The following is a 25,335-nucleotide window of genomic DNA, read 5'->3' on the forward strand; positions in this document are numbered from 1 at the left end:
TTGTTATTAGAAGGACACAAATTTGAGCATGTTTTTCTGTAAAACGAACCAAAAATGGACCCTTATATTAGAAAGCATGCTTTTGGGAGATTTAAGGAATCTAGAGAACCCTGAGGAACCCACAAAGACGTGAAAACAACATGCAAAACATCATGTAGACAGTGACATGAGTTCAGGAATGGACCTGAGGCTGGAGCTGTGAGGCAGAAAAGTTCTCCCACTGCACCACAGTGCCTAATTTCTGTTAAAAAACAGATCAATCCATGAACTCATATATTATATGAATATATATATGAATGTGAATATTATTGGAAAGTTCTTAAAGTGTGTGTGTGTGTGTGTGTGTGTGTGTGTGTGTGTGTGTGTGTGTGTGTGTGTGCACGTGTGATTTCAGAGTGAGAGCTTGGAGAAGACCGGCCCCAACCTTGACTCCATCGCGCTCAGTGAGATGGACAAAGCCGCTGTTCTGATTCTCATCAGAGAGGAGGTTGGCTTAAAAAAAATAAAATTTTAACGTCTTCGAACATCTCAATATAATATAGTGTTAAAAACAGGAAGTATAATCTGTATTAGCATTTTAGCACTAGCCTAATTGCCTTTGTGTTTACAGTAGAAATGCTAAACCAACATTAGGCACACTGTACTGAAGTAACAGTGAAATCCTACAGCCATGTTAGCTGAATTTAGTATTAGTATAAGTACTTAGATACGCTAATTATTAGCACATAGTCATGAAGTAATTTGGAAATGTTAAGCTTCAGAACTTGCTTAGCTAACTGGTTGGAGAGTACAAACTTCATTTTGTAAGTTATATTGTTATATTGTGGTGCCTTTTAACTACTATGCTAGTTTCACTGTTAACTTGTGTACTATAATGCTAGTCTCTGTGTTAGCCTTTGTGGTAAATCAAAGAGGCTTAATATTATTTGCCATATAGGATAATTATTAGGACATATTAGTGGAATAGAACTTCAGAAGCTCTCTGGTTGATTAAAGAAGTGAGTATACATAGTTTAATATCGATTGTGTGTTTGTGTGTCCACAGATAATAGCGAAAGAGATCGAGGCAAACGAGTGGAAGACGAAATCTGAGGAGAGCAGAATGGAGGTGTTGGAAATGAGGTAAACCTCGGCTCTCATGCTGCACTTCTTCAACAAGACAATAAGCGAAGAAGAGACATGAACACTTGTGCGTTTTTGTTTCCTGACAGGAAAATTGTGGCTGAGTATGAGAAGACAGTAGCACAGATGATCGGTGGGTCATGGTTAGCTTGCTAACACTCCTGCTCTAACCACACGCTGGTGCTGATGATGCTAATCATCCGCTTTACTGAACCTCACACTTGCTAGGCAGTAAGCCAGTTGTGCGCATGTGCTAACAATAGCCCTGAGTGGTTACATGCTTTTTGTAGTTACACACCTTTTATGGTAGCACAGCTTTTGTAGTAACACATTTTTGTAGTAACACAAATTTTGGAGTTAGACACCTTTTGTGGTTGCACACCTTTTACACAATTTTGTGGAAACACACCTCATGCTAGCTAGTTGATAAACAACATACTGTAGAATCACTCTAACTAGCAATCCATACTACGCTTACACTTGTAGCATGACTAACACACTAGCGAGCCTGTTAGCTATTCCTTATGCAAATTGCCGCTAATCCTGCACTCTTACATAGTTATCAGTATTAGCGCTTATTAGCTGTACTGTAAAATAGCTAATTGTTATCATTGTTATTTGTAGCGTGTAAGTAGTTATTCGTTGTGTTTAACACCTATTACCCCTCAATCTCACAGAAGACGAGCAGAGAAAGAACATGGGCTCTCAGAAGAGCGTCCAGCAGCTGATAACCGAGCGGGATCAGGCGCTGTCCGATCTCAACTCGGTCGAGCGCTCGCTCTCTGAACTGTTCCGCCGCTACGAGAACATGAAGACCGTGCTGGAGGGATTCAAGAAGGTAATCGTTTCACATGCCGATAATGAAATACACTTCACAACACACAAACACACTCTGTTGTGTTACATTCAGGATTCTTCTGGTTAGCTGGATGGCATATCCATGCTAGCATTAGTGAATTTTTGTGAAAATTGGTTAGCAATTTATTTTTAGCACAGCCATGCTCACCAAGTGACTTCCATTGTTGTGTTTAGCTAACTCACTTATCCAACAACATAGCATGTGCAACTTGCTAATTGCTACTAGCAATGCTCGTTTTTGTAGTGCAATGTGATGTTCTCTGTTGACATGTTTGTTGGACTGTTTACAAAAATGCTACATTGCATGTTTAAATGTGTTGCCTCTTTACTGTCATTTTAACCTGTTCAATAAAATATTAGTTTTGGTGCTAACCATTTGCATAATGCTAGTTTTTTGTTAGCCTGTTTACTCTAGCATTAATCTTGTGACTTTGACATAAGATATTTCTCTGTTAACATGTTTACTATAATGCTAGTTTTTGCCTCTGTGGTATAATGTAATTTTTTTTTTTGCTAACCTTTTAACACTATTTTTTTTCTTAGCCTCTGTGGTACAATGCTAGTATTTTTGTTAACTTGTTTTACGTTAGCTTTGTGTTCACCTATGTAACATATTGCTGGTTTTGTGTGTCCCCTTGTCACTCTGATTGCTGCTTTCTGATGTTTCTCCTCCTGTTTGGGTTTTGTTATGTTCAGAATGAAGAAGTGCTGAAGAAGTGTGCTCAGGAATATTTAGGGCGCGTCAAGCAGGAGGAGCAGCGTTACAACACACTCAAAATCCACGCTGAGGAGAAACTCGACAAGTAAGTGTGATCAGAAACGCACTACACAGACTATACACCTCACAACCCACCCTGTGTTTAGGTGTGTGTACATCCCCATGTATGTGTTACTGGGGTTTAGCAGTAAAGAGTTTTCCCAGTGTGTGTGTTACTCAGGTGTATCATTAGAGCAGATAAGTAGTTATCCCAGTGTGTGTGTGTGTGTGTGTGTGTGTGTGTGTGTGTGTGTTACTCAGATGTATCATTAGAGCAGATGTGTAGTTATCCCAGTGTGTGTGTGTTACTCAGGTATATCATAAGAGCAGATGTGTAGTTATCCGTGTGTGTGTGTGTGTGTGTGTGTGTGTGTGTGTGTGTGTGTGTGTGTGTGTGTGTTACTCAGGTATATCATAAGAGCAGATGTGTAGTTATCCGTGTGTGTGTGTGTGTGTGTGTGTTACTCAGGTGTATCATTAGAGCAGATGTGTAGTTATCCCAGTGTGTGTGTGTTACTCAGGTATATCATAAGAGCAGATGTGTAGTTATCCGTGTGTGTGTGTGTGTGTGTGTGTGTGTGTGTGTGTGTGTGTGTGTGTGTGTGTGTGTGTGTGTGTGTGTGTGTGTTACTCAGATGTATCATTAGAGCAGATGTGTAGTTATCCCAGTGTGTGTGTGTTACTCAGGTATATCATAAGAGCAGATGTGTAGTTATCCGTGTGTGTGTGTGTGTGTGTGTGTGTGTGTGTGTGTGTGTGTGTGTGTGTGTGTGTTACTCAGGTGTATCATTAGAGCAGATGTGTAGTTACCCCAGTGTGTTACATGGGTGTAAAATGTAAAATGGTTAGAGTAGATGTTTATTCACAGCCTGGATCAGATGTATTTTTAACACACGTGTGTTACAGGGCAAATGAAGAGATCGCTCAGGTGCGTACAAGGGCAACCGGTGAGTGTGTGGCATTAAATGCCAGCCTAAGGAAGGAACAGATGAAGGTGGAGTCTCTGGAGCGAGCGTTGGAACAAAAGGTAAATATTTCACATTTTACTCAGAGGGCTTTTAATTTTATCCTAATGTATTTCTATATTGTTTATATTCACCAATAGTTTTGCAATTTATTTAAAATAAATCTTGCTCTCCTCTTTGGGTGCGAGGTGCATACTGTCTCTCCCCTGTCAATCACAGTGACACTAGACAATTCTGAGCATCTGTGAGCACGTACATTATATGGGCAAAAGATTTTGGACAACAACATAAGATTTGTATGTGCTTTTGAAAATCCCAATTTACATTCAGTCCCTATTTGTGCTTTCAATAATATCCAGTCATCTGAGAAGATGTTCCACTAGATGTTCCACTAGCATTAAGGTCAGAGCTCTTTAGAAGCCCACTCAAGATTTTCCACTCCAACCCATGTAAGGCATATTTTCATAGAGCTGGCTTTGTACACAGGAGTATTGGCATGCTGTCATGAAGGGAAAATTCTACTGCATCCAAAGACATCAGATACAATCGTGTGCTTCCAACTTTGTCAGACCAATTTGAGGAACAACCACATATGGCTAAAAAAAAAAATCTAATATCACAATGCTTTTGTCCATAAAGTTTATGTAGAAGGGGCGGCCAGATCTTTCCTCCTAGTCTGAGTTGAAATTGAAAGGTGACCCAATTTTGGGCGGAAATTGAGATAAAATATGTTTAACGTTAACTACTTAGACACAAAAACCCTTTCCTCAACATTTTATTCATTCAGTCATTTACTCAATTATAAGCCATAATTACATCCTTACTGGTCTTTCTTCCTTCTCAATGTTTTTATTAGAATCAAGAAATCGAGGAGCTTACGAAGATCTGTGATGAACTCATCGCCAAACTCGGCACAACAAACTGACCACTTTTTTGGATTTAGATTTGAGCTTACGTCCTGACTGAACCCCGCCTCCCTTCACTCAGCTCCGCCTCCAACATAGTCCCGCATGTACAATATGCCTGCCTGGATCTCTCTCCAACATCTGCAACGTGGAATTGCCACATCAGCTAAAGTAATGTGCCTATGATAGAGACTTTTGATTCCGAGACGTGGCGGTAACACGGCGATCTGCATGAACCGCCAGCGCTAACTGCAGTTTTAATGATTTATGCATCTGATCGAATTAACACTTTTTGCCACGACTCTTGCTGCATTTACCCCTGGCATTAACATGTGACCTGAATCCAGATGTTGTCCTCATTCACTTTGATAGGTGTAAACTTGCTTCTGATCGGAATGTTATCCGTTCAGCGTGTCCTGGTCCAGAGGTAGTCAAGGACACATTGTGATCAGATCTCAGTGAAATGTAATTCACAGGACGACATCACGCAAAACCCCGCCCCCTCTTTACCGCTGCATGCAGCTGTGTGGCTTTGCAGTACAATCAATTGGGAATACATCACAAATATAGTGATACGTTTGCCTGCACACTTGAAAGTTGAATAACCACTCACCACCCACCACAGCTGCCGACGTTCATGGTTCCATATGTTTCTTTTTACTGTTTACACATTGAAATCTATCCACCTTATTACTAACTGAAGCCTCCTGATCCTTCCCATTTGCATTACTTGTAAAATGTCTTGTGGCTAAAATGTATTTTAAAAGAAAAAACACCACTTCAGTCTGACTCTGTATTGGGGCCATCTTCTGCAGACTTACAGAAGTCAGTTGGTGTTTCCAAGTGTAAACGCTTCATGTCCAGATTGACTGATGATCCAATTTGCCTGATCAGCTTGCCATGTTAATGCCAAGTGTAAACGCAGCCTTTGATTTAGTTTGGATGCAGTGTGCTTCATCTGTGAGGCGAATGAGTGTGTGTGTGTGTGTGTGTGTGTGTGTGTGTGTGTGTGTGTGTGTGTGTGTCTTCCTTCCTTACAGTACATGCAGTTTGTAATATGTGTGTGTATGATAGAGAGAGAGATAGAGAGAGAAAAAGAGTATAAAAGAGAGAAACTATAAGACTATATATTTTTCCAGACTAAGACTTTTTTTCCCCCAGTTAAATTTGCCTCAGGCATTAAATTAGTTATGGAAACCAAATGCTTAGATAATCGTATTCACATAGCTACTAGAAGAGAACTGATGCTTGTAAGGAGTTACCACACAGTAAGGCACAAAGTGTTTTATTGTTTTTTAAAACAATTCGCGAACTTTAATCTTTTTTTGTGTCGGAAAGTAATCACAAGCAAAACCACTTACATTATAGCAGCTATAAACATAATTCCCTCGACACTCTGAAAACTGTTGTAAATCTGTATGCAAATTATCTATGCTGTGTGTGTGTGTGTGGGGTTTGTGTGTGTGTGTGTGTGTGTGTGTGTGTGTGTGTGTGTGTGTGGGTGTGTAAGTTGTTTGATTAACCCTTCCAGCCACTGGTATCTCTCTCCCTTTCTCCACAACAACAGCAGTGAAAGTGCCAGTGCAATCCAATGATGCACACATTTTATTGTAAATAAGAATCGATTACATGTTTATTTTGTATTATTATAAAAGTTTATGGTTCGCTCATTCTGTGGGGATTCAAAGCGAAAACGAGAAAGTCTTGCTTACAAATGATTATATTGTGTTCAGGGGTGTCAGTGTTCACACACTGGGCTTTGTGTTACAGTTAAATTTTTATGTTACATTTAGTAATGCACTAACCTTCCAGTACAGTACGGGACTGGTATTAAGTATGAAATGTTGGCGGAGCTTAGATTTTTTTTAATTAGCCACAACGCTAACCTTTCTTTTCACTTCTTAATGGTTTAATGTGACTGAACTTTGTGGTGCAAGTAGCTGATGTGTAGTTAGCCACTAATAGATATTTAAATTATCTAATAATAACATTGTGTAATTAAACAGATTACAGCTACAGATCCTGAGGTAAAATATTTGAAGCAGTAATAATAAATCCGTATGTCAATATGGACGTTACAAGAAAATAACCAAGCTTGTAATCGGCTAATCAAATATAAACTAAGCTCCGCCCATTCTTGGTTCTGCAATACGTTTAATAATAGTTTAAAATTATTCAGGTGTGATGTAACGCACAATGATACGAACTCTGGAAGTGATCGAACTTGATCTTTTATTCAATCTTTATTTTATTTTTATGAAGGTAGAAAGAAACTTTTTAATGCTTTTTAATTTGTAAAAGAAAACTTTCATCTGATTACAATTTAAGCACTTCAGAAATCAAGTGAATCCAGAATGAACTTAAGGAGTTTAACAAATTTTTTTTATGGATTGGAATCGCTGATTTGTCTTTTTGTCATGTTTTGTCCGTGTTTCACTGCTTCCAATATGCCCTTGTTGACTTTTGTTCAATCAATTAGATGGACATTAGCAACGTACTCCTGGAAGTCCTCTAGGAGGTGTTGCTGTGGTATGACTTTAAAAAACAGTGGATTTTTGTAAATTGTTGAGTAAATTTTAATTGCTTTGGATATAGGAGCTGACAAAATAGAGGTCTAATAGCTAATTACCACATGAAATAGATAAGAAAACTAGTTATTTACTAGCTAGTTCACCAGCTGAATTTAAAGAACCAACAAATACGAATCAATAAATTGTACATATGATAGTACTGTATATTATATTGTATTTTACAATTTATTACTTACAAGCCAGCTGATTGGCATGCTAGAGTCCTAGCAAGGCAAAATCAGAGCATTTCAATCTGTAAAAAAATCATTTTAGCTACATTCTAATTATCAGGATCAGGTGTGTTAGACACTCCTTCGCCTGTGTGAACAAAAACAACAGGGAAGTCAAAAAGTGCGTGTTGAAAAAGCTACTGGAACACTACACGTTTGTAAACGAACAAAATATTTTTTATATCGATCCTGTTTAACTGACAATCCACCACTTTCTCCGTGCCTGTTGCCAAAGTGATGCGAGTCAAGCTGCCGGTGTCGCATCCCACAATCCCCTGTGTGTCATATGTAATAGCTGCCAAAATGCATCTGTGCAATGTATATGTCCTGATACACAACACGTCCTGATTCGTGTCTGTTTACACTGCAAAACATGGTCCATTCAGGACGGCTTTTATGAAGAAGTGTCCTTCTCTGAGACTCGCTCCCATCGCTCTGTGCACCTTATGAGTGTAAGAAGGAAAACATGGAAAACATAGTGGATGCTCTGTCCTTCCTCTTCCTTTTCTCCTCTCAGAATTTCCTCAGTAAAACGTAATGAAATCCTAACAATATGTTAAAGAGTGATCAGGAGTTCAGCAAGGATTTGATATGTGCACATGCTTATAGCGCTGAACTCTGGTTAGTGCCTGTGTGTATGTTTTATGTGTTTGTTTTCTTTATGTTTGTACAGTAAAAGAGAAAGAGAGATGCACAGAAATTATGTTTACTAATATATATATATATATATATATACACACAGTAATAATAATACATATATACTGTATATACATGATATTATAAGTCTCTATTTTGTGCATAAAGTGTTGCCTGAATTAAAGGTATTAGAACGTACCATCTTTTTTCCCCCTGTTATTGAATTCGACCAAAAGGATTTTCTCAACCCTGGTGTTATGTTTGCTATTTAGCAGTGAATAACCTGTTCGTAGGTCTTTTGGCAGCTGAGACAATGCTTTTGCGGATGAGGAAAAAACACACAAGACCACTTCTCAGGCTTGAGAATGAAGCAGTGGTGGACACCATTTGTGTACTTAAGTAAAAGAACACATCCCTACATGTATGCGTCTCAATTCAAAATAAAACTGCTTTTTTAGTACTTGCTTAGAATGGACTTAAGTACCAAAAATAAGGCCATGTCCACACCAATATGTTTTCGTTTGAAAGCGTGTATTTTTCTCTCCGTTTTGGCCTTCCGTCCACACTGTGATGGCGTTTTCATTTAACGAAAACATAAACTTTTTTGAAAATGCTCTACAAAGTGGATACATAAGAAAGCCGTTTAGGCTGCGCAGTTTGGACTGTGAAAATGGAGGGTTGATGCATTTTCAGTCATTGGCGTGACGTTTCAAAGAGCCAAAAAGTAAATAAACAGCAGGTGGAAATGACGCAGGTCGAAGCGTCTTACGTTTTGCTGTATAGGGACATAAGCGCTTTCAGATGTTTCTGTGTGAATAAGCAACTTTTGGGAAACGACTGAAAATAGAGGCATAAAAGTAGTGATCTATTAGGACTATGTTAATGAATGAATTAGTTCAGTGTTCCATTCTCCTGCACATCACATCTTTATAAGTCGAGAGTTTTCTATAGTTACAGACACACAGTGAGAGAACTCTCACTCCACACACACTCACTATGGTTCAGGTCAGGTATGATAGAGAGTTTACTATAGAACTTTGTACAATATATAACAGCCATAGTGTGTGTAACATATATGTTTAATTTGATGATTGACAGTTCTGTGCAGAACTTAAAGATGAAGCAGGAAATATAATTATGGTCAGTTGTTAATGAGGCTGATAGATCTTGACAATGATATAGACTTTCTTAACCGGGAGTCAATAAAGGTTATTTATTTCTCACATACATATTACATACAAGTGCCACACAAGTGCAGCATCAAACAGATGACATGTTTTACCAAAATTTCCATAGCGACCAGGGTTCAAGCCCTGATGTCGGTATAGGTCGACCCTGCATTCTGGGCCCAGCTTCTCAACATTGCTGGGTACATAAAAAATATATAATAAATACATGCTAATTTATAGTCAAGGATGTATACCCAAAAATAAATGAGTGGGAGGGAGGATATGTTCTTTCTCCCCTATCAATCGCAGGCGTCTCTGATCTCATGTATTTAGAAGACAGCGAATGATAATTACGACATTTATGAGGTAATTATCATTCGCTGTCTTCTAAATACATGCTGATTAGTGGGTGAGACTTTGCAAGACACAATTGAATATATGAAATTTATATTTTATTTGTTCTTCCGTTTTATTGCCAGATCAAAATGTCCTTAAAGTATTAAAGGGTTAATATGTCATCTAAAATTAACAGGAAGGATGTCGGTGTTATATTTGCTAATTTGTCTTGATGTTTTTCATGTCCAATAGGGAAAATGTTAGCCAAACCCTTCATTTCAACTACTTAAGAAAATGGTGTAAACAAGGTCATGGATGATGTGGCAAGTCTGAATCAGGAGTTTCTTCCTCTCAAAATGTTCTGCTTGTTGTTGAACTGACGCTAAACTGTATGTTGGTAGATACCACCAAGCAGCCATCAAAAGTTCAAAACCCTCAACGCGCTCTACCCTGATTGGTGCCTTGCTGCGTGTTTGACCAGTTAATTTTTTATCCACTCATAAATAAAAAGCAACGACTGATTTCACAAAATGTAGTTGAGTAACAAGTATGTTTTTTGACTTGGAAATGTAGTGACGTTAAAGTAAAAGTCTCCCCAAATGCAATTACTTAAGCAAATAGATGGATAAAACCAATAGCGCAAAAACAAATCACTTTCTTGCTCCTCATATAATTTGGGATCACTTCCAACTGCTTTACATGTTTTGGGTAACAAGTTCCAACCTGATCAGGATAAAGTGCATACTGAAGATGTATGATGTAAGTAAAAGAGTTTTCACACAGGTGTGAACTGATTCCTATTGGTTTTGTGGCTCTGGCAGAAATCTAAGAACAAACCTCAAAACCAAATCACAAGAAACACTGGATTGCTGTTGTTTTATTCTCATGTGTCCCGGCTTACTGAGCAGGTGAGCTGAATGAGGTCAAGATAATCTGTGCTTTTGATTAATATCATATGACAGGGATGACTGGTGTTAAAAAGATGACTGTCCTTATGTCCTTTTGTCCTTGTGTTAAGAAACACATGATGTGTCTCGAGCACTTAATTACAGTAGAACTATGTAGAGTAGAACTATATGTGAAATATATACAGATTTAAGAAAAGCAGCCATTTTGGCTGCCAGTCCCAAAAAACCCTAAGCACTGTGCCCCAGAATCTTTCCAGCGACAATGTTTAGCCAGTACAGTATCCCAAATCATACACCAGTCTTCTGTGTTTTTATTATGCACATGTAATGGTCACGTCCGTTTCTATCTGCTGATTATGACAAGCACGTATTAGAGCTGTTAAGCTGTGAAAAGCCACGCTCAGATTAGAGATGGGGGAAGATTTGCACGTCTGAACGTCTACAATCGTCTGAAACATCCGGCCGAACATGAAGACTCTGGTCTTTCTGCTGCTGCTCCTGAGCACTGCTCTACACAGTATGTATCATACTAAAGTTTGTTAAGATCCTGTTTGTGTGTCAGAAAAGTAGGATTGATATCTGATATCTTTATTAAAGATAAACATTTTTTTGAGTGGTTCTGTGAGAGTGCACAATATAATTACCCATAATGCACCGTATATAGTGTAGCACCGATAAACACTACGTCTATATTAAGTACAATGAGCAAAAAAGAACGTATTTTTGATGGTTTTAACAACTTTATGAATGTGTTTTTGAAAATATTCTGAATTCTGGTTGGCAACGATTGCATACACTGGACGCCTGCCATACTTGTTGGTTGAAATTTTAAAGTTTTATGATCCAAAAATGCATGTAAAGTTCACTGAGAATGATTCAAGAGTGATCAACCTGCAACTTGACATGATGTTTGGAGCACAATTTTACAAAAAGTTTTCCTTTTAAGGAATATAAAGGAATATACATTATGAAGTCGATCTCTAATTGGTCATTTGCAAGCTCTTTAACTTTCCAATTCTTTAGTCAACTAGTTTTGGAAAGTGTTTCTATGGCAATTCCTCTTGCCCTCACACATTATACACCCCCTAAAGAAATGAATGAAGCAAAATTAACCTCTGCCCTTACCCTCAGCCTCAGGCACTCAAGTTTTTTGTGCACTTTTTTGGCCACAAGCTTCAGGATCTTGAAGGTTGTGTGCTGATTTAATTACTGCAATTTCATATGTATGAATGGTTTCCAACAAGAAAACACACTTTTAAACGATGTGACACAAGGAACGAGATGTTATCATGCAATCTCTTATGTAGCAGTTTGCCTTCTGTAAAATTACGCATTTCTTGGACATAATTATAAAGGGAAACACCAGTTTACAAGTGTTGTGTGTGTGTATGTGTGTTTGTGTGTGTGTTGAACTACATTAACTGTCTTATCATGTTAATCTCATATCAGCTGTGTTCTCTTGTGCCGTGTGTAAAGGCGAGGCACTCAAGTGTTACACCTGCGTTGCGTCCAATCAGGATGAGTGTAACCGACAAGGCATGACTGTGTGTCCTGCTAACTCAGATGCCTGCGCAACCATCACAGGGGCCAGTGAGTGCACACACACACACACACACACACACACACACACACACACACACACACACACACACCTTTATTGTTGTAAGGACCTTCCATTAATATCATTATTTATACAGCTAGTTTATGTAGTCAATGCTAGTTATAGTGCAGCCTAGCAAACGAAGTTGTATTTTTATTATTATTATTTAAAAACATAATCAAAAGGTTTAAACGGTGAAATATCCACGTGCTTGTGGCGACATTGAAAGCCCACAAGGGGGAGCCATTTAGTTAGATTAGCTTAATTATTAATCACCAGAGTGTAAAGGTGATAAACATTTCATAATTTTTATAGTAGTTAATGACATATTGTTTTTAGTTTTTTTTCTTTCTAAAATCTGTTTATTATAAATTTTTTTTAAACGTGCATACTAAAATTCGATGTTTATTTGTCTCACACGCACAACGATACAAAGTGCAACGTGAAGTGAAATGTATTCGAAAATGATGGAAATAAATGGAATAAAATAAAATGCTAAAAAAGGATGAGTTAAATAGAAAATTACCAAAATTTAAATAACAGAGTATCTTAGATATAATCAAATGAAACATTCGTGTTTCAAAAAACCCCAAAAACTGTGATGAGGGAATTCCAGATGCAGGAATCTCACATTCCAGAGGAAAAAGATTCCCGAAGGGTTTGACTACAAATAAAATACGCCCACTGAACCCTGTTTAGTTCTGGAGCTTTCAGGAGAATGTAGCTAACAAATAAGTGAATCTAAACTAACACACACCACACAGGTTCTGAGTTTGTTTTGTTTTGTAGTTTTTTTACATTAGCAAACACAAAATCTGAAGGATCACTAATCATCATCATCATCATCCAAGGTCACTAGTTCAATCCTGAGCTCAGGTTACAATCTCTGTGGAGTTTCTGTGCCTGACTCCGATTCCCACTTGCAGATTTACTGGTTTTTATTCCACTTACATTCTAGGCTTATTCAGAATCTACAACTAAGCTGAGTTCATGATCAAGGGCCTTGTTCAAGGGCCCAGCACTGGCATCTTGTTGGTGCTGAGATTTGAACTCAATACCTTCTAATAATTAATCTAACATCTTAATGAATGAGCAACTGGTCACCTTCAACCTCAGAAAAACTTGCTAGTGCATGGATCATTTACAATAAATGAATATAAGTAAGTGTGTTAACGCTGGCAGGCGATGGACTCCATTGGCGTTCCGGTCAGAGTGTAATTCTCAAAAAACTTGCTCTGGGTTCACTATTGATAAAGTAACAAATGAGTCCAAAATCACTAATCAACTGATAAAAAATCTATGAGAATCAGTACAAAACAAATCTTTTTAAGTTGTAAGTCTTATATTTTTGTATTTGGAGACGGAGCTAAAGATTAGTTTTCCAGAGATTGGGGCGATGGAAGAAACTCATCTTCCTCAGGCTGAGTGTGTTAATGGAAGAAACACACATACACACACTCCCTGAACATCACAAAGCACTTTCAAAATTCTACTCTTTGGTGAAGGTAAAAATAAACTATGGTGTGTCTTACAAATTAGTATGGGACAGACGGTATACTGTAAAAATGTAAATACTGTAGTTAAAGACATGCATGTATGTATTACATATACCGGTAGTCGTCGACTTTACGACCACAATCGCTAGCCGCGGCGTACGACAATGCTAACCAGCTTCTGGCATAATTTCACATTACTGTACATATAGCCTACTCTACTTAAGACCAAATCGTGTTACGTCCCAATCGTGGTCGTATGTCGACGACTACCTGTACACTGTAAATGAGTAAAGCAAACCGTATTCCTTTGTTAACACGGACGTAAAAAAAACTTGCAACAAGCCGCAATCTCAATTTTCCTTTTTCCCTCATTGGAACATTTCCATTCCAGTTTCAGTGCCTTGTATGTATTTATCACTTCTAAAGAAACAGAGCCCTTTCCCTCTCTTTCTTCAGCAATGTGACTCATTGCTCAGATTTTGTAGCAATGCTGTAATCTATAACACACTCAACACAACACTAAAATGTCTCGGGGCTACCCTTCGCTATAAGCTGGATTGTATTTGGAAATAAACCTTTATTCCACTCAACTGTAAATAAAGTATATATAATTATTCTTTTTTTTTTTTTTTTATGAAAACATTTCACCATCATTCCACTTGTGTGGGAGATTCAGCTCCAGAGTCTGTGGTTCGACCCTGAGCTCGGATTTTTTCTATAAATTTTTCTCCTTGTGTCCGTGTGGGTTTCCTCAGGGTTCTCTGGTTTCCTCCCACCCTTTAAAAACCATGCAGGTTGAACAATTTGCTACTTTATCTCCTCCTAGCTGTGAATGTGTCAGTAAGTGTACAGTATGTGTGCACACTGGAATCCAATCCAAACTGTAGTTTTACCTCAGACAAAGTGTTTCTGGGATAGATTAGAGCTCAATGCCACCCAGACCAGGATAAAGCATTTACTGAAGATAAATAAATTTAAAAGTGCAATTTGGAGCTATGCAGGAGAGTAGTATCTGATCTGTGACCCTGTCTCAAATTGCTGTACACAGTACACTTCATGGAGGCAATGGAAGAACAATGAGGGTTTTTCCATCATCTGTAATATTATGAATATGTGTAATTTAATCAGGTGCAATATTTGCACATACTTTCTTTCTAAAACTTTTTTTTACTGGAGCTTTATAATCATTTCACCATCCAAATTTTCTCTCAAATTTGGTCACCTGCCTATTCCATCCCACCCACTCAACCTCTAACATACCACCTTGGGCAGGGTAAAGGCTACCACACTCAGAAGAAAGTGCTGTCTGCCCTCTTCTGCATACCTCAGTTCTCTTATGATTTTGTTCTTATGTTTTCAGTCGACACATCAGCCAGGTTTATATTTATTAATACGTGTTGGGTGAATTATGAGTGCATACGAGGTGGTATGAAAAAGTTACAAGACGAGTTCAGTTTACAAATATGTACTTTATTTTCCTACGTTTACACACTACCACTTTCAAAATAGTCAAAATAGTTAAGTCTTCTTTTCGAAGCGTGTGAAGCACCTTCTGCGATTCGCGCTGGATCTCCAAAACGGTGTCAAAACGGCGACCTTTGAGCTTCATCTTCAATCTGGCGAGTAGGGTGGGTGCAGAAGTGAGATCATGTGGATTGTTCTGCAAAAGTTGCCTTATGGTTTCACGCAAAATTGCACGTTTGCTCTTTGTTCTAACTTGCAGTTCATGATAAAATCACAGACGTGGAAACGCATGTGGTCAGAATAGCACCAGGTTGCACCGTTGGTTTTGAATCTTTTTGATACCACCTCGTAGAAAAACCACTGAACCATCGCTGATTAACCCACCATGATTACAGATTTTTTTTACAACACTAAATCACTAATGGCAGCTTTAATTGTACACATCTTGTTTAGCTTCCCAATTGTTTTCTTCTTCAGTTACACCCATTTAATCTGAGCATTTTTTCAGCTCAAACACTTCCTAAAGTTTCAGTGTAAATAATTTGAACATAAAACCAACCAATGATGTCCTATGTGTGTGTGCGTGTGTGTGTGTGTTTGTGTGTGTGTGTGTGTGTGTGTGTGTGTGTGTGTGTGTGTGTGTGTGTGTGGTTTTTATCCTCCCCAGACTCAGTGATGAAGTCATGCTCCTTTAAATCGTTCTGTGATAAATCCAACATGAGCAATGGAGGAATGAAGCTGGAGTGCTGCTTTAAAGATGAGTGCAATGGGCCACATCGTGCCCACAGTCACGGAAAACACAATAACGGCGCTGTGGCTCTGAACTCCAGCCTGAGCATGCTCCTGGGAGTACTGATGATCCGTGCTGCTTTCAGCGTCATGTAAAATCATATTAACACCAGAAACAAACACTTTAGGACATATTATTAGTTTTATTTTATTTATAAGGCATATCCTTTTCAGTATTATAGCGGGAATGTAAAAACTGCATTGGATATTAGGTTTATAGTGAATGTACATTAGCAGTTAAGAAATTTTGGACACACCTCTTTATTTTGTACATTTTTTTGATTATTTTATGACAAAAAGAAAGATATTCAAACTAAAATCTTCTTAAGAAATGTGGTATAAGGCAATAGTGTGGACAAAAATTGCTTTTAATTAAAATTCTCAACAGTTTCTCCTGATAAAACTTTCCCATGGCACATTCTTGGCATTTTCTTTTCACAAGGTTCATGAAGAAGCTTACTTTCTGAGGTGTAAGTAAATAAATTCTTATTTTGGGATTAAAACAACAACAACAACAACAAAATAAATGTCTGCATGGACTTCATTATTTATATACACATTATTATAAAAAAAAAATCAAAAATCAAATCTTTATATTTCACAATATTTCACATTGTCATGTTTCCAAATGTCTTGTACGAAAATGACAAAATTTAATCTGTTGTGCAAAGTTTTTAACTGGTAGTGTACCTCGATTCAAGCGGGTATTAAAGGAATTCATTTGTGTCGTAGATTTCGATTAGTCTATAGTATATAGTACTATAATGCAAGCATTGTGCACTTTCCTTGTATTTTCCTTTTGGCTTTCTGTTTTACACCTTTTAGTATGTTTTGTGCTCTAACACACACCGATTCACACTGTTCACTTCATCAACATACTATTTAGAACAAAAGGGGTTTGTATTAAAGGAAAAATTTACTAAAGGTATAGTAGAATTAGACCTAATGAGGCTGAAAGTGCCGGAAAATAATTTGCATAGCCGGTAGATCTTTCTAGATCTTTCTCGCTTTCACCAAGTATAAAGCCACCTAAAGTTTGCTTCTGAATGTTTGTGGTTTGTGATGGATATGGATTTGAATGATTGATGGCCAAATAAAGCTGACAGCCGAATAATAAATTTTTTTTAATTCTTTAAATTTATTCTACACAGATGCATTGTTTTGGTCTAACATGTTGTATATAAATTGAAGCATGTTTGGTATAATATAAAAAGACAAGCTACATACAATATACGCTATATGGAAAACGTTTTTGTGGACACCTGACTATAAGATTCATGTGGTTTTTGAACATTTGATTCCACATTTAGTCCCCAGTTTCTGTTATAATCCTCCACTGCTCTGGGAAAATATTCCACTACATTTTGGTCAAGGGTGTTAGTAAAGTCAGGTAGTGATGGTGAGGTGAGGAGGCCTGGGGGTGAGGTCAGAGCTCAATAGCAGGACACTCAAGATTTTCCACTCCAATCCATGTAAAACATTTGTTTGTGCACAGGGGGCATTGTCATGCTGGAACAGGTTTGACACTACTGCTTCTAGCAAAGACATCCAATACAATTGTGTGCATGGTGTGCGAACAGTTTGGGGAAGAACCACATGAAGCTGGAAAAAACAGGTGTCATAATACTTTTTTCAGTATGGTGTATTATATTTTGATTCACTGCATGTACAAAATTGACTGCACTTGAGTTTTTACTTAACCAGTAAGTTTTGTTTGAAAACCCCAACTAAGTAATATGTCTCATTTTCTCAGATTTTTTAAATAAAGACTGGGGACCTCTAGAGTAGCCTGAGGGTCCAAGATTGCTTAACAAAATTTACAGAAATTTATACAACAGCTTTGTTAAAAGCTCATTTCTTTATTAGTGAGAAGATGTTGGTCAAACTGCCGGCCAGACGGTCATTTAAAAAAAAAAAATACAATTGACATAAACCCAGAATAAAATAAAAATAAAAAAAAAGATAAAAAATAATAATTCACAGACATTTCACATTTTTGAGAAGAGAGCAGGTTCTGGGGTTTAGTTGTTTGTTTGACTGCAATATAAACGTCTCTTTACAAAAAAAGATGATAAGTACAGACTGTTTAATGAAAGAAAAGTTGCTTAGTTCGTGGCTGATGCACAGCTGTACCACAGCCAATAATACCGTGGATGCTTCCACTTAGAAGCCATAAAGATATATTTAGACTGTATCAGTATGAACGGTTCTGTCTCCAGTTTTGCACTCCAGTGTTCCTCAGTGATCAGTTGATAACCTCGAAAAAATTAAGAAAATTGATGAATGATCATCCAGATGATCCAAACTGTCACCCAGATGAAGATGAATATGGTTCTGCTAAATGCTCAGCCTGATATTTTCTCTGGAAGCTTTCCCTTACCACTGTTGCCAGTAGCTTGTTCAGTAGGAATAAACTTACAAGGAATATTTAAAAATTTTAAAGTATATTCAATATATAAATTTCTGTAAAGCTGCTTCATTGCAATGTCCATTGGTAAAAGTGAGTTGAATTGAATAGAATTGGGCCGACTGGTAAAGCAGAACAGAATGGTAGTCCTTAACACTGGTTGAGTTTTGTGTTCCTTGCGTTCCTGGGAAAACGTTGTTTCATTTTACTGTGTACTGCACTGTACATGGTTGAAATGACAATAAAGCCTACTTGACTTGACTTGACTTAGACCATCCTATTGGTGATACCACATAACACAGGAGATGAACAGCCTGAAGCTCCAGTGCTCTTGTAAGCTCTTCACAGCAGAAAGTGTCAAAGCCATTTCTGAGTTAGATTGTGGAAACCACAGCATCCTACAAAATACCTTGGTCATGTCACTTCATGGTACACCATGACATGTTCCTGCTGATTGCATACCCTTTCTGAGGTGATGTGAAAAGGTTGCCAAGGAAATGTATTGACTTAAAGTGCAGTATTGAGCGAAAAACATTTCTGACAGTTTCTGATGGAATGACTTCTATCCATCTCAGAGATGTCCAGTGTTCAGTCAGGTAATTTGACTTTTTAGGAAGCACGTTAGCATATATGCAAATACATATAATATAATGAAATAAGTAACAAACACCTGTTCTAATTGCCGAGAGTGTGTGTGTTTGCCTTTCTGTCTCTGTGTGTGTGTGTGTGTGTGTGTGTGTGTGTGTGTGTGTGTTTTGTCTGTGAGTCTTTCTGTGTGTGTGTGTGTGTGTGTGTGTGTGTGTTTCTGTCTCTCTTACTGTGTGTGTGTGTGTGTGCGTGTGTGTGTGTGTATGTCTGTCTTTTTTTCCACACATTTTGTATCTCTGTCGTTTCTTCTCTCTCTCTCTCTCTCTCTCTCTCTCTCTCTCTCTCTCTCTCTCTCTCTGAATGTAAAGCCTTATTGTTTTCGTAAATCAGCAGTTTTCTGAAAGTGCTCCTCAGGAACGCTGCCGAGAAACCTAAAGACTTGCCATGTCGTCATCGCCGTTCCAGCGCGTGCACGTGTCTCCCCAAAGTAACGGGTCTGTTTTCACGTTCCGGAGGCAGGAAAAGAGGAGGAGAAGAGGAGGAGAAGGGAGAAGGAGAGAACAGTGAAAAGCCCTGAAGCCCTGAGAGAGTGGAGTGGCGGTGCAGTCAAAAGCACAGCAGGACACGACAGGACACGACACGAGCGCTGGACTGAAGGAGCAGGACAACTTCATACCAACCAAATCAATTTACACTGTGAGTCTAATCACTTATTAATACAGTCATTTATTATATATCATATATAATGATGTCTTACAGCCCAGCCTTTAGTCTTTATTGCTTTCTATTTCATTGATATAAGAGTAGAATCTGGTCTCAATTAAACCCTGGATGTAGAAGGTTTAAGATCTGATACTCAAGTATTTGTTTAATATTTTAATAACTACTACTATCATTATAAATGTAAATATTTCGCATGTCTGTTTTGAACTGTACTTTTGATTTTTGATCCTGGTTTAAAACTAGTCTAAATGGTGCACCATGGATTAGTGTAATTATATTGAACCCTTCTATACCCTGGACTAAATCCAAGGTGTCCTGGTTTAAAACTAGTTTACTGTGTAGCATAAAATGTGTATCATTTTTATAAACTCTAATGTAGATTTGCAAGAAATACAACTCACTTCAACTCACTAGTCTCTCAACTATTGTAATAAATAATATTGAATTCAAAATCCAAGTTTTCAATTTATCCCGGTTTAAAACTGATCTAAATGTGCAACACTTTCTATCAGGATTTAGATTTAAGTCTATAATAACTTATATGATCTAAATAGAATAAATTTGTAATGCACATCCTGGTGAAAATGTAATTGGTTATATTGATTTAAAACTAGTCAAAACAAAGTGTTCGCATGCAATTTAATATACTTTGCATTTTATAACAGACTCAATAACCTAAATGTAGAACTTTAGGAAGTGTAATCTTGGAAATTTAACAAGTTCTTTGAAAAATGATTCTGCTAAAAAAACTGAGATTTACCGGTTTAAAACTGGTCTAAATGTATAACACTGGGAAATGTAATTTACAGAGTTGTGCTTGAATACAAGACTTTACACTACACTGGTCCAAGTGTAACTAATTGTAAGGCATGACCTGGTATAAATGTGACTTGTTATAATTAAAACTAGTTTTAAATGGTTTAAGTGTTTGCAGATGGTGTAACATTCTATACATAAAATATGAAGAAACACACTGACTGAAATATTGAAGTTTAAGAATCATAATCTGGGAAAACTTCACATTGTGCTAGTGTGAAAGAATGATAGTGCTTTGCTTTTACAGCTGGTTTAAATGTAAATGATTAGGAATAGTACTATTTTAAAACTGGTTCAAAATCTGTATAAATGCATTCATTCCAAAATGATCTAGATATAATCTAATCGAAATAAAGTTCTAAACAATTCCACAGCTTCGGATCTGGTTTTAATATATTTGTTAAGAATTTCTAAGCTTATTTATACAAAGATAAAACTCTTATAAGACTGGTCTAAGTAAAATTATTTTTGAGAGAATTGAAACACGGTTTACACTGGTACAACAACATTTGTACATATATAAAGGGCAGGAGTTTGCTATTGTGGAAAGTAGCATTAATAATTAGTAATAAATGTGTGTAATGCAGTAATGGTAGGTTGTGTTTGCTCAGAGAAAAGGCATGCATCTTTAATAAAGTGCTCTAAGGTTATCTGATTTATAAGCAGTCCGGGCACAGGTGAGTTCATTTCAGGAATTTGCTAAAGTCTTTTGTTTTTCAGACTCCAGCATTGGGCTGGGCGATAAGGAAAAGTATCATGTTACGGTTACTTAAAGACGTCTCTGTGTTATATAATATGGACAGCGATGATGGCTGTTTAGACTGAACATTGTGTTATGGTGGAGAGTTGGAATGAATCCCAGGTTTTAGTAACCACATTTGAGCTTTTTATTTGTTCACGAGTGAAGATAAATTGTAAGACCTGCACTAACACCTACAGTGCATAACAATGCAGCATTTGATATGTGTATAGATCCAAGCCAAATGGCGGAGGACCTGTCCTCATTAGCATTCTCTCGGTTTTTTTTCCGCAAGTCTTTTTTTTCCACCTCAGCCACCTGCTGCAACTTGTGATAGAACTATTCCACTGGTTTTAACCTCTGGATTTTTAATGCAACATTTCAGGCTTCATATAAAATCATTAGACATTTCAATGTTTTATGGTTTTAGCCTATTTGAATGCTGAATGTGTGCATTCTTCTGGGGTTGGGTTCTTATCTCATACTGACACCAATAAGAGAAACTGCTAATCGTGGGTTGTGCCGCTCAGCCCTTTACACTCTCTCTAATGACACTTCAAATGACTGCTTAAGGAAGAAAAGTGTTGAAAAATGTTAAACATAACGATGCCACAGATGTCAAATTTGGGTCCATGTATGAAATTTGAGTGTCTGCATTGGGTGTTGCAGATAATTACATAATGTCTAAACATTCCCAAAGACATTTTTGGACCATTTTTGTACAATCAGACATGTTCATTTTTGAGTGTTAATCATCATGAATGCTATAAGACTAAAGAAGTAATATATCCTGCTTCCAGCAAAAGCAAACAGGGAAACAAAAGCTCAGGAAAGTCTCAAGAATGAATTTGCATATCCCTTGTTTGGAAGCTGGGGTCAGAGCACAGGGTCTGCCATGATACAGTGTTAAACATGGGCTTGAACCCCAACCTTCTGATTAGTAACCCAGAGTCCATAACCATTTATTTAGGTATATTTGTAAATCGGATTTAATGAAATGGCTGCAGTTATGATTCTATGCTATTAATTCTGTATTCTTGGCATGCTTTTACACTTTATAAGTATTCATGTTTCACACATTTTCATCCGTTGTGCAGCATGATTAGTGTAATTGTAGTGATTTTAACAGCTGATTAATGTATACATTTGTGTTTTTTCATAGTTACATGTAAATTTGACATTTTATAAAAGCATGAATTAAAAACCCAATGTTGAACTATATGTGTTATTTATTTATTTAACATAAGATTTTTTTTTTTTTTTGGTGTAAGAGTATTTTATTGTGTTATCCGCTGTGCTGCGTTTTCAAAATAATGTTCACATTATCTCACAGATAATTCACAGATCTCTTTGTGAGCATCTATTAAATGTAACCAGTATCACATGTGGGTGTGGCCTTTAATTTCATGTGATATATCTTGCGATTTTTTGGTCTGTTGAGTGAAATTTACGGGAACCTCGATCATTTAAATCTGTGTAAAATGGGAAAAATCTTGCGCCTTGTTCCCAAAATCACTACTCTGTACTGTTTATTCTTAGAAAAAAAGTTGTTTGTTCCCTTAAAAACATAGGCACCGTGTTTGCTACACGGCTAATAAACATTTTGGAAAAACCACTTTGGGTAAACTCGATGTCAATAAATGCTTTGTGGTGTGTTGTGTTTATTGCTGAACGCTGAGCTGGCAGTAAGCTTGTACTTTGAGGAAAGCAATGCAATCAGACTCTCTATCCAGACAACTGAGTGAATGCTATTTAACTGTGAAACTGCATCTTTAATTTGCAGTTCAGTTACATGTTTAAAGCTTGTTGCATTTTTGAATTCAGATGTTTGGTGTACATGTAGTGCTTTAAAAAAAAAAAAAAAAGTGTAACATTTACACTGAAGCTAGTCATTCAGATAGCTAGTACATAGCTGGTTATTCCTACAGAAAATATAAACGGTGCAATGCAAAGGAAGGAACTCAGAACAGTCAACATTTTCCTCAGAAATGTTGATAAATTACCGAAAAAAAATGATACAGTTAATATTCCATATTAATTACATTTAGTGATTTAGATGAAGTGGTAGAAGGTGTACCTTCTAGGAATAAACGATTAGTTAGGTGAGGACTGAAAGAAGAATTAGATGGTGAAAACTGAGGGAGGAAGACTGTAGTGTGAGGTTCACGGAAGAGGTTAGACAGGAGTTTGGTGGTGGTGAAGAGGTGCTGGATGATTGGACAACTGAACTACTGCAGAAGTGATAAGGGAGGCAGCTAGAAAGGTACTTGGTGTGACATCTGGAAACAGAAAGGAAGAAAAAAGACGTGGTGGTAGAATGAGAAAGTGCAGGAAAGCGTGAGGAGAAAGAGGTTGGCAAAACAGAAGTGGGATCGACAGAGTGATGAGAAAAGTAGGCAGGAGTACAAGGAGATGTGGCAGCAGGTAAAGAGGGATGTGACGAAAGCCAAGGAAAAGGAATATGAGGAGCTGTATGAGAAGATGGACACTAAGGAATTAGAAAGGGATTTGTACTAATTGGCCAGGCAGAGGGACCGAGCTGGAAAGGATGTGCTGCAAGTTAGAGCAATAAAGGATGGAGATGGAAATGTGTTTACTAGTGAGGAGAGTGTGCTGAGAAGATGGATGGAGTATTTTGAGCAGCGGATGAACGAGGAAAATGAGCGAGAGAGAAGGTTGGATGGTGTGGAGATGGTGAAGCACGAAGTGGATAAGGTTAGTAAGGAGGAAATGAGAGCAGCAATTAAGAGGATCAAGAGTGGTTGGACCAGATGTCGGTTGGACCAGATGACATACCAGTAGAAGCATGGAGATGTTTAGGAGAGATGGCAGTGGAGTTTTTAACCAGGTTGTTCTTGGAAGGTAAGAGGATGCCTGAGGAATGGAGAAGGAGTGTGCTGGTATCGATCTTTAAGAATAAGGGAGATGTGCAGACCTGCAGTAACTACAGGGGAATTAAGTTGATCAGTCACACCATGAAGTTATGGGAAAGAGTAGTGGAAGCCAGGCTGAGAGAAGAGGTGACCATCTGTGAGCAACAGTATGGTTTTATGCAGAGGAAAAGCACCACAGACGCATTATTTGCTCTGAGAATGTTGATGGAGAAGTATAGAGAAGGTCAAAAGGAGTTGCATTGTGTGTTTGTGGATTTAGAGAAAGCGTACAACAGGGTGCTGAGAGAGGAGTTGTGGTATTGTATGAGGAAGTCAGGTGTTTCAGAGAAGTATGTGAGGGTGGTGCAGGACATGTATGAGGACAGTGTGACAGCAGTGAAGTGTGCAGTAAGAACGACAGACTGGTTCAAGGTGGAGGTTGGACTGCATCAAGGATCGTCTCTGAGCCCTTTTCTGTTTGCAGTGGTGATGGACAGGTTGACGGACGAGGTCAGACAGGAGTCTCCGTGGACTATGATGTTTGCAGATGCTATTGTTATTTGTGGTGAGAGTAGGGAGCAGGTTGAGAAGAGCATGGAGAGGTGGAGGTACACGCTGGAAAAAAGGGGAATGAAAGTCAGTAGGAGTAAGACAGAGTACGTGTGTGTGAATAAGAGTGAGGGCAGTGGAAGGGTGCGGTTGCAGGGAGAAGAGGTGGAGAAGGTGGAGGAGTTCAGGTACCTGGGATCAACAGTGCAAAGTATTGGAGAGTGTGTAAGAGAATTGAAGAAATTAGAAGACGAATTACATTTACCACTGAGTACTAGCTACATTTCTATGGGTTCCATCATTTCTCAGAAGCAATGCATTACGACTTCTACACAACTGTTAGAAAATTGTGAATTACCTGAAAGAGTTAATAAAACTTGTGTGTTTGTTTGTGTGTCTGTGTGTTTGTGTGTGGTGTATTTCTCTCCCTTCAGATCTCAGCTGATCTACAGTATAGATGTGTGTGATGATGATGGCCATGCGGTCATTCTCCATGTCCGTGGTGGTGTGTGTGTTGGCCATGTGTGTGTGCCTGAGTATGGGCGAGCCCATCACTTTGCGTCTTTCTGGAGAAAAGCGTAAACACTATGAGGGAAGAGTGGAGGTGTATTATAATGGAGCGTGGGGGACGGTGTGTGACGACGACTTCGACATCGCTGCCGCACAAGTAGTGTGTAGACAGCTCGGCTTCCTCTCCGCTGTCTCTTGGTTTCCGTCTGCTAAATACGGCCAAGGAGAAGGTATGTGTTGTTTGCATTTCCAACATTTTTTGTCATTTTGAACTACTAACAAGTTCAAGTTTCAAGTTTATTTCTATAACGTTTTTCACAATGGA

At 37.9% G+C, this 25,335-nt stretch overlaps 3 protein-coding genes across 7 annotated transcripts in view; all 3 read left to right on the top strand.

Moving 5' to 3' along the window:
* The window catches only part of tacc1 (transforming, acidic coiled-coil containing protein 1), a 33,540-nt gene extending 26,628 nt beyond the window's left edge, over positions 1-6,912 (top strand). For 3 of the 4 annotated variants that reach the window (XM_083567750.1, XM_083567747.1, XM_083567749.1), the window contains exons 7-14: positions 395-487; positions 1,046-1,122; positions 1,212-1,255; positions 1,800-1,960; positions 2,677-2,783; positions 3,644-3,764; positions 4,559-6,070; positions 6,118-6,912. In XM_083567750.1, coding sequence (XP_083423876.1) covers positions 395-487; positions 1,046-1,122; positions 1,212-1,255; positions 1,800-1,960; positions 2,677-2,783; positions 3,644-3,764; positions 4,559-4,627 — 672 coding nt within the window. In that variant the 3' untranslated portion in view covers positions 4,628-6,070; positions 6,118-6,912. The remainder of the gene's footprint in view (positions 1-394; positions 488-1,045; positions 1,123-1,211; positions 1,256-1,799; positions 1,961-2,676; positions 2,784-3,643; positions 3,765-4,558; positions 6,071-6,117) is intronic. The other variant, XM_083567748.1, reaches the window with a different exon arrangement.
* Positions 6,913-10,851: 3,939 nt separating this feature from the next.
* On the top strand, positions 10,852-16,923 carry LOC310741132 (uncharacterized protein). 2 transcript variants are annotated; one of them, XM_083568650.1, is made up of 3 exons: positions 10,852-10,973; positions 11,906-12,046; positions 15,684-16,923. In XM_083568650.1, the coding sequence occupies exons 1-3, from the start codon at positions 10,925-10,927 to the stop codon at positions 15,899-15,901; spliced, it is 408 nt and encodes a 135-aa protein (XP_083424776.1). In that variant the 5' UTR covers positions 10,852-10,924; the 3' UTR covers positions 15,902-16,923. The 2 variants fall into 2 exon arrangements, with proteins under 2 accessions (XP_083424776.1, XP_083424777.1); XM_083568651.1 differs by having other exon boundaries at positions 10,854-10,973; positions 11,933-12,046.
* A 2,286-nt stretch (positions 16,924-19,209) lies between these two features.
* The window catches only part of loxl2a (lysyl oxidase-like 2a), a 48,218-nt gene continuing 42,092 nt past the window's right edge, over positions 19,210-25,335 (top strand). The window contains exons 1-2 of the mRNA XM_083568625.1: positions 19,210-19,496; positions 24,935-25,240. Coding sequence (XP_083424751.1) covers positions 24,958-25,240 — 283 coding nt within the window. The 5' untranslated portion in view covers positions 19,210-19,496; positions 24,935-24,957. The remainder of the gene's footprint in view (positions 19,497-24,934; positions 25,241-25,335) is intronic.

This window comes from Silurus aristotelis (genome assembly GCF_946808225.1).
Source record: "Silurus aristotelis genome assembly, chromosome: 18".
NCBI classification, from domain to species: Eukaryota; Metazoa; Chordata; class Actinopteri; order Siluriformes; family Siluridae; genus Silurus; species Silurus aristotelis.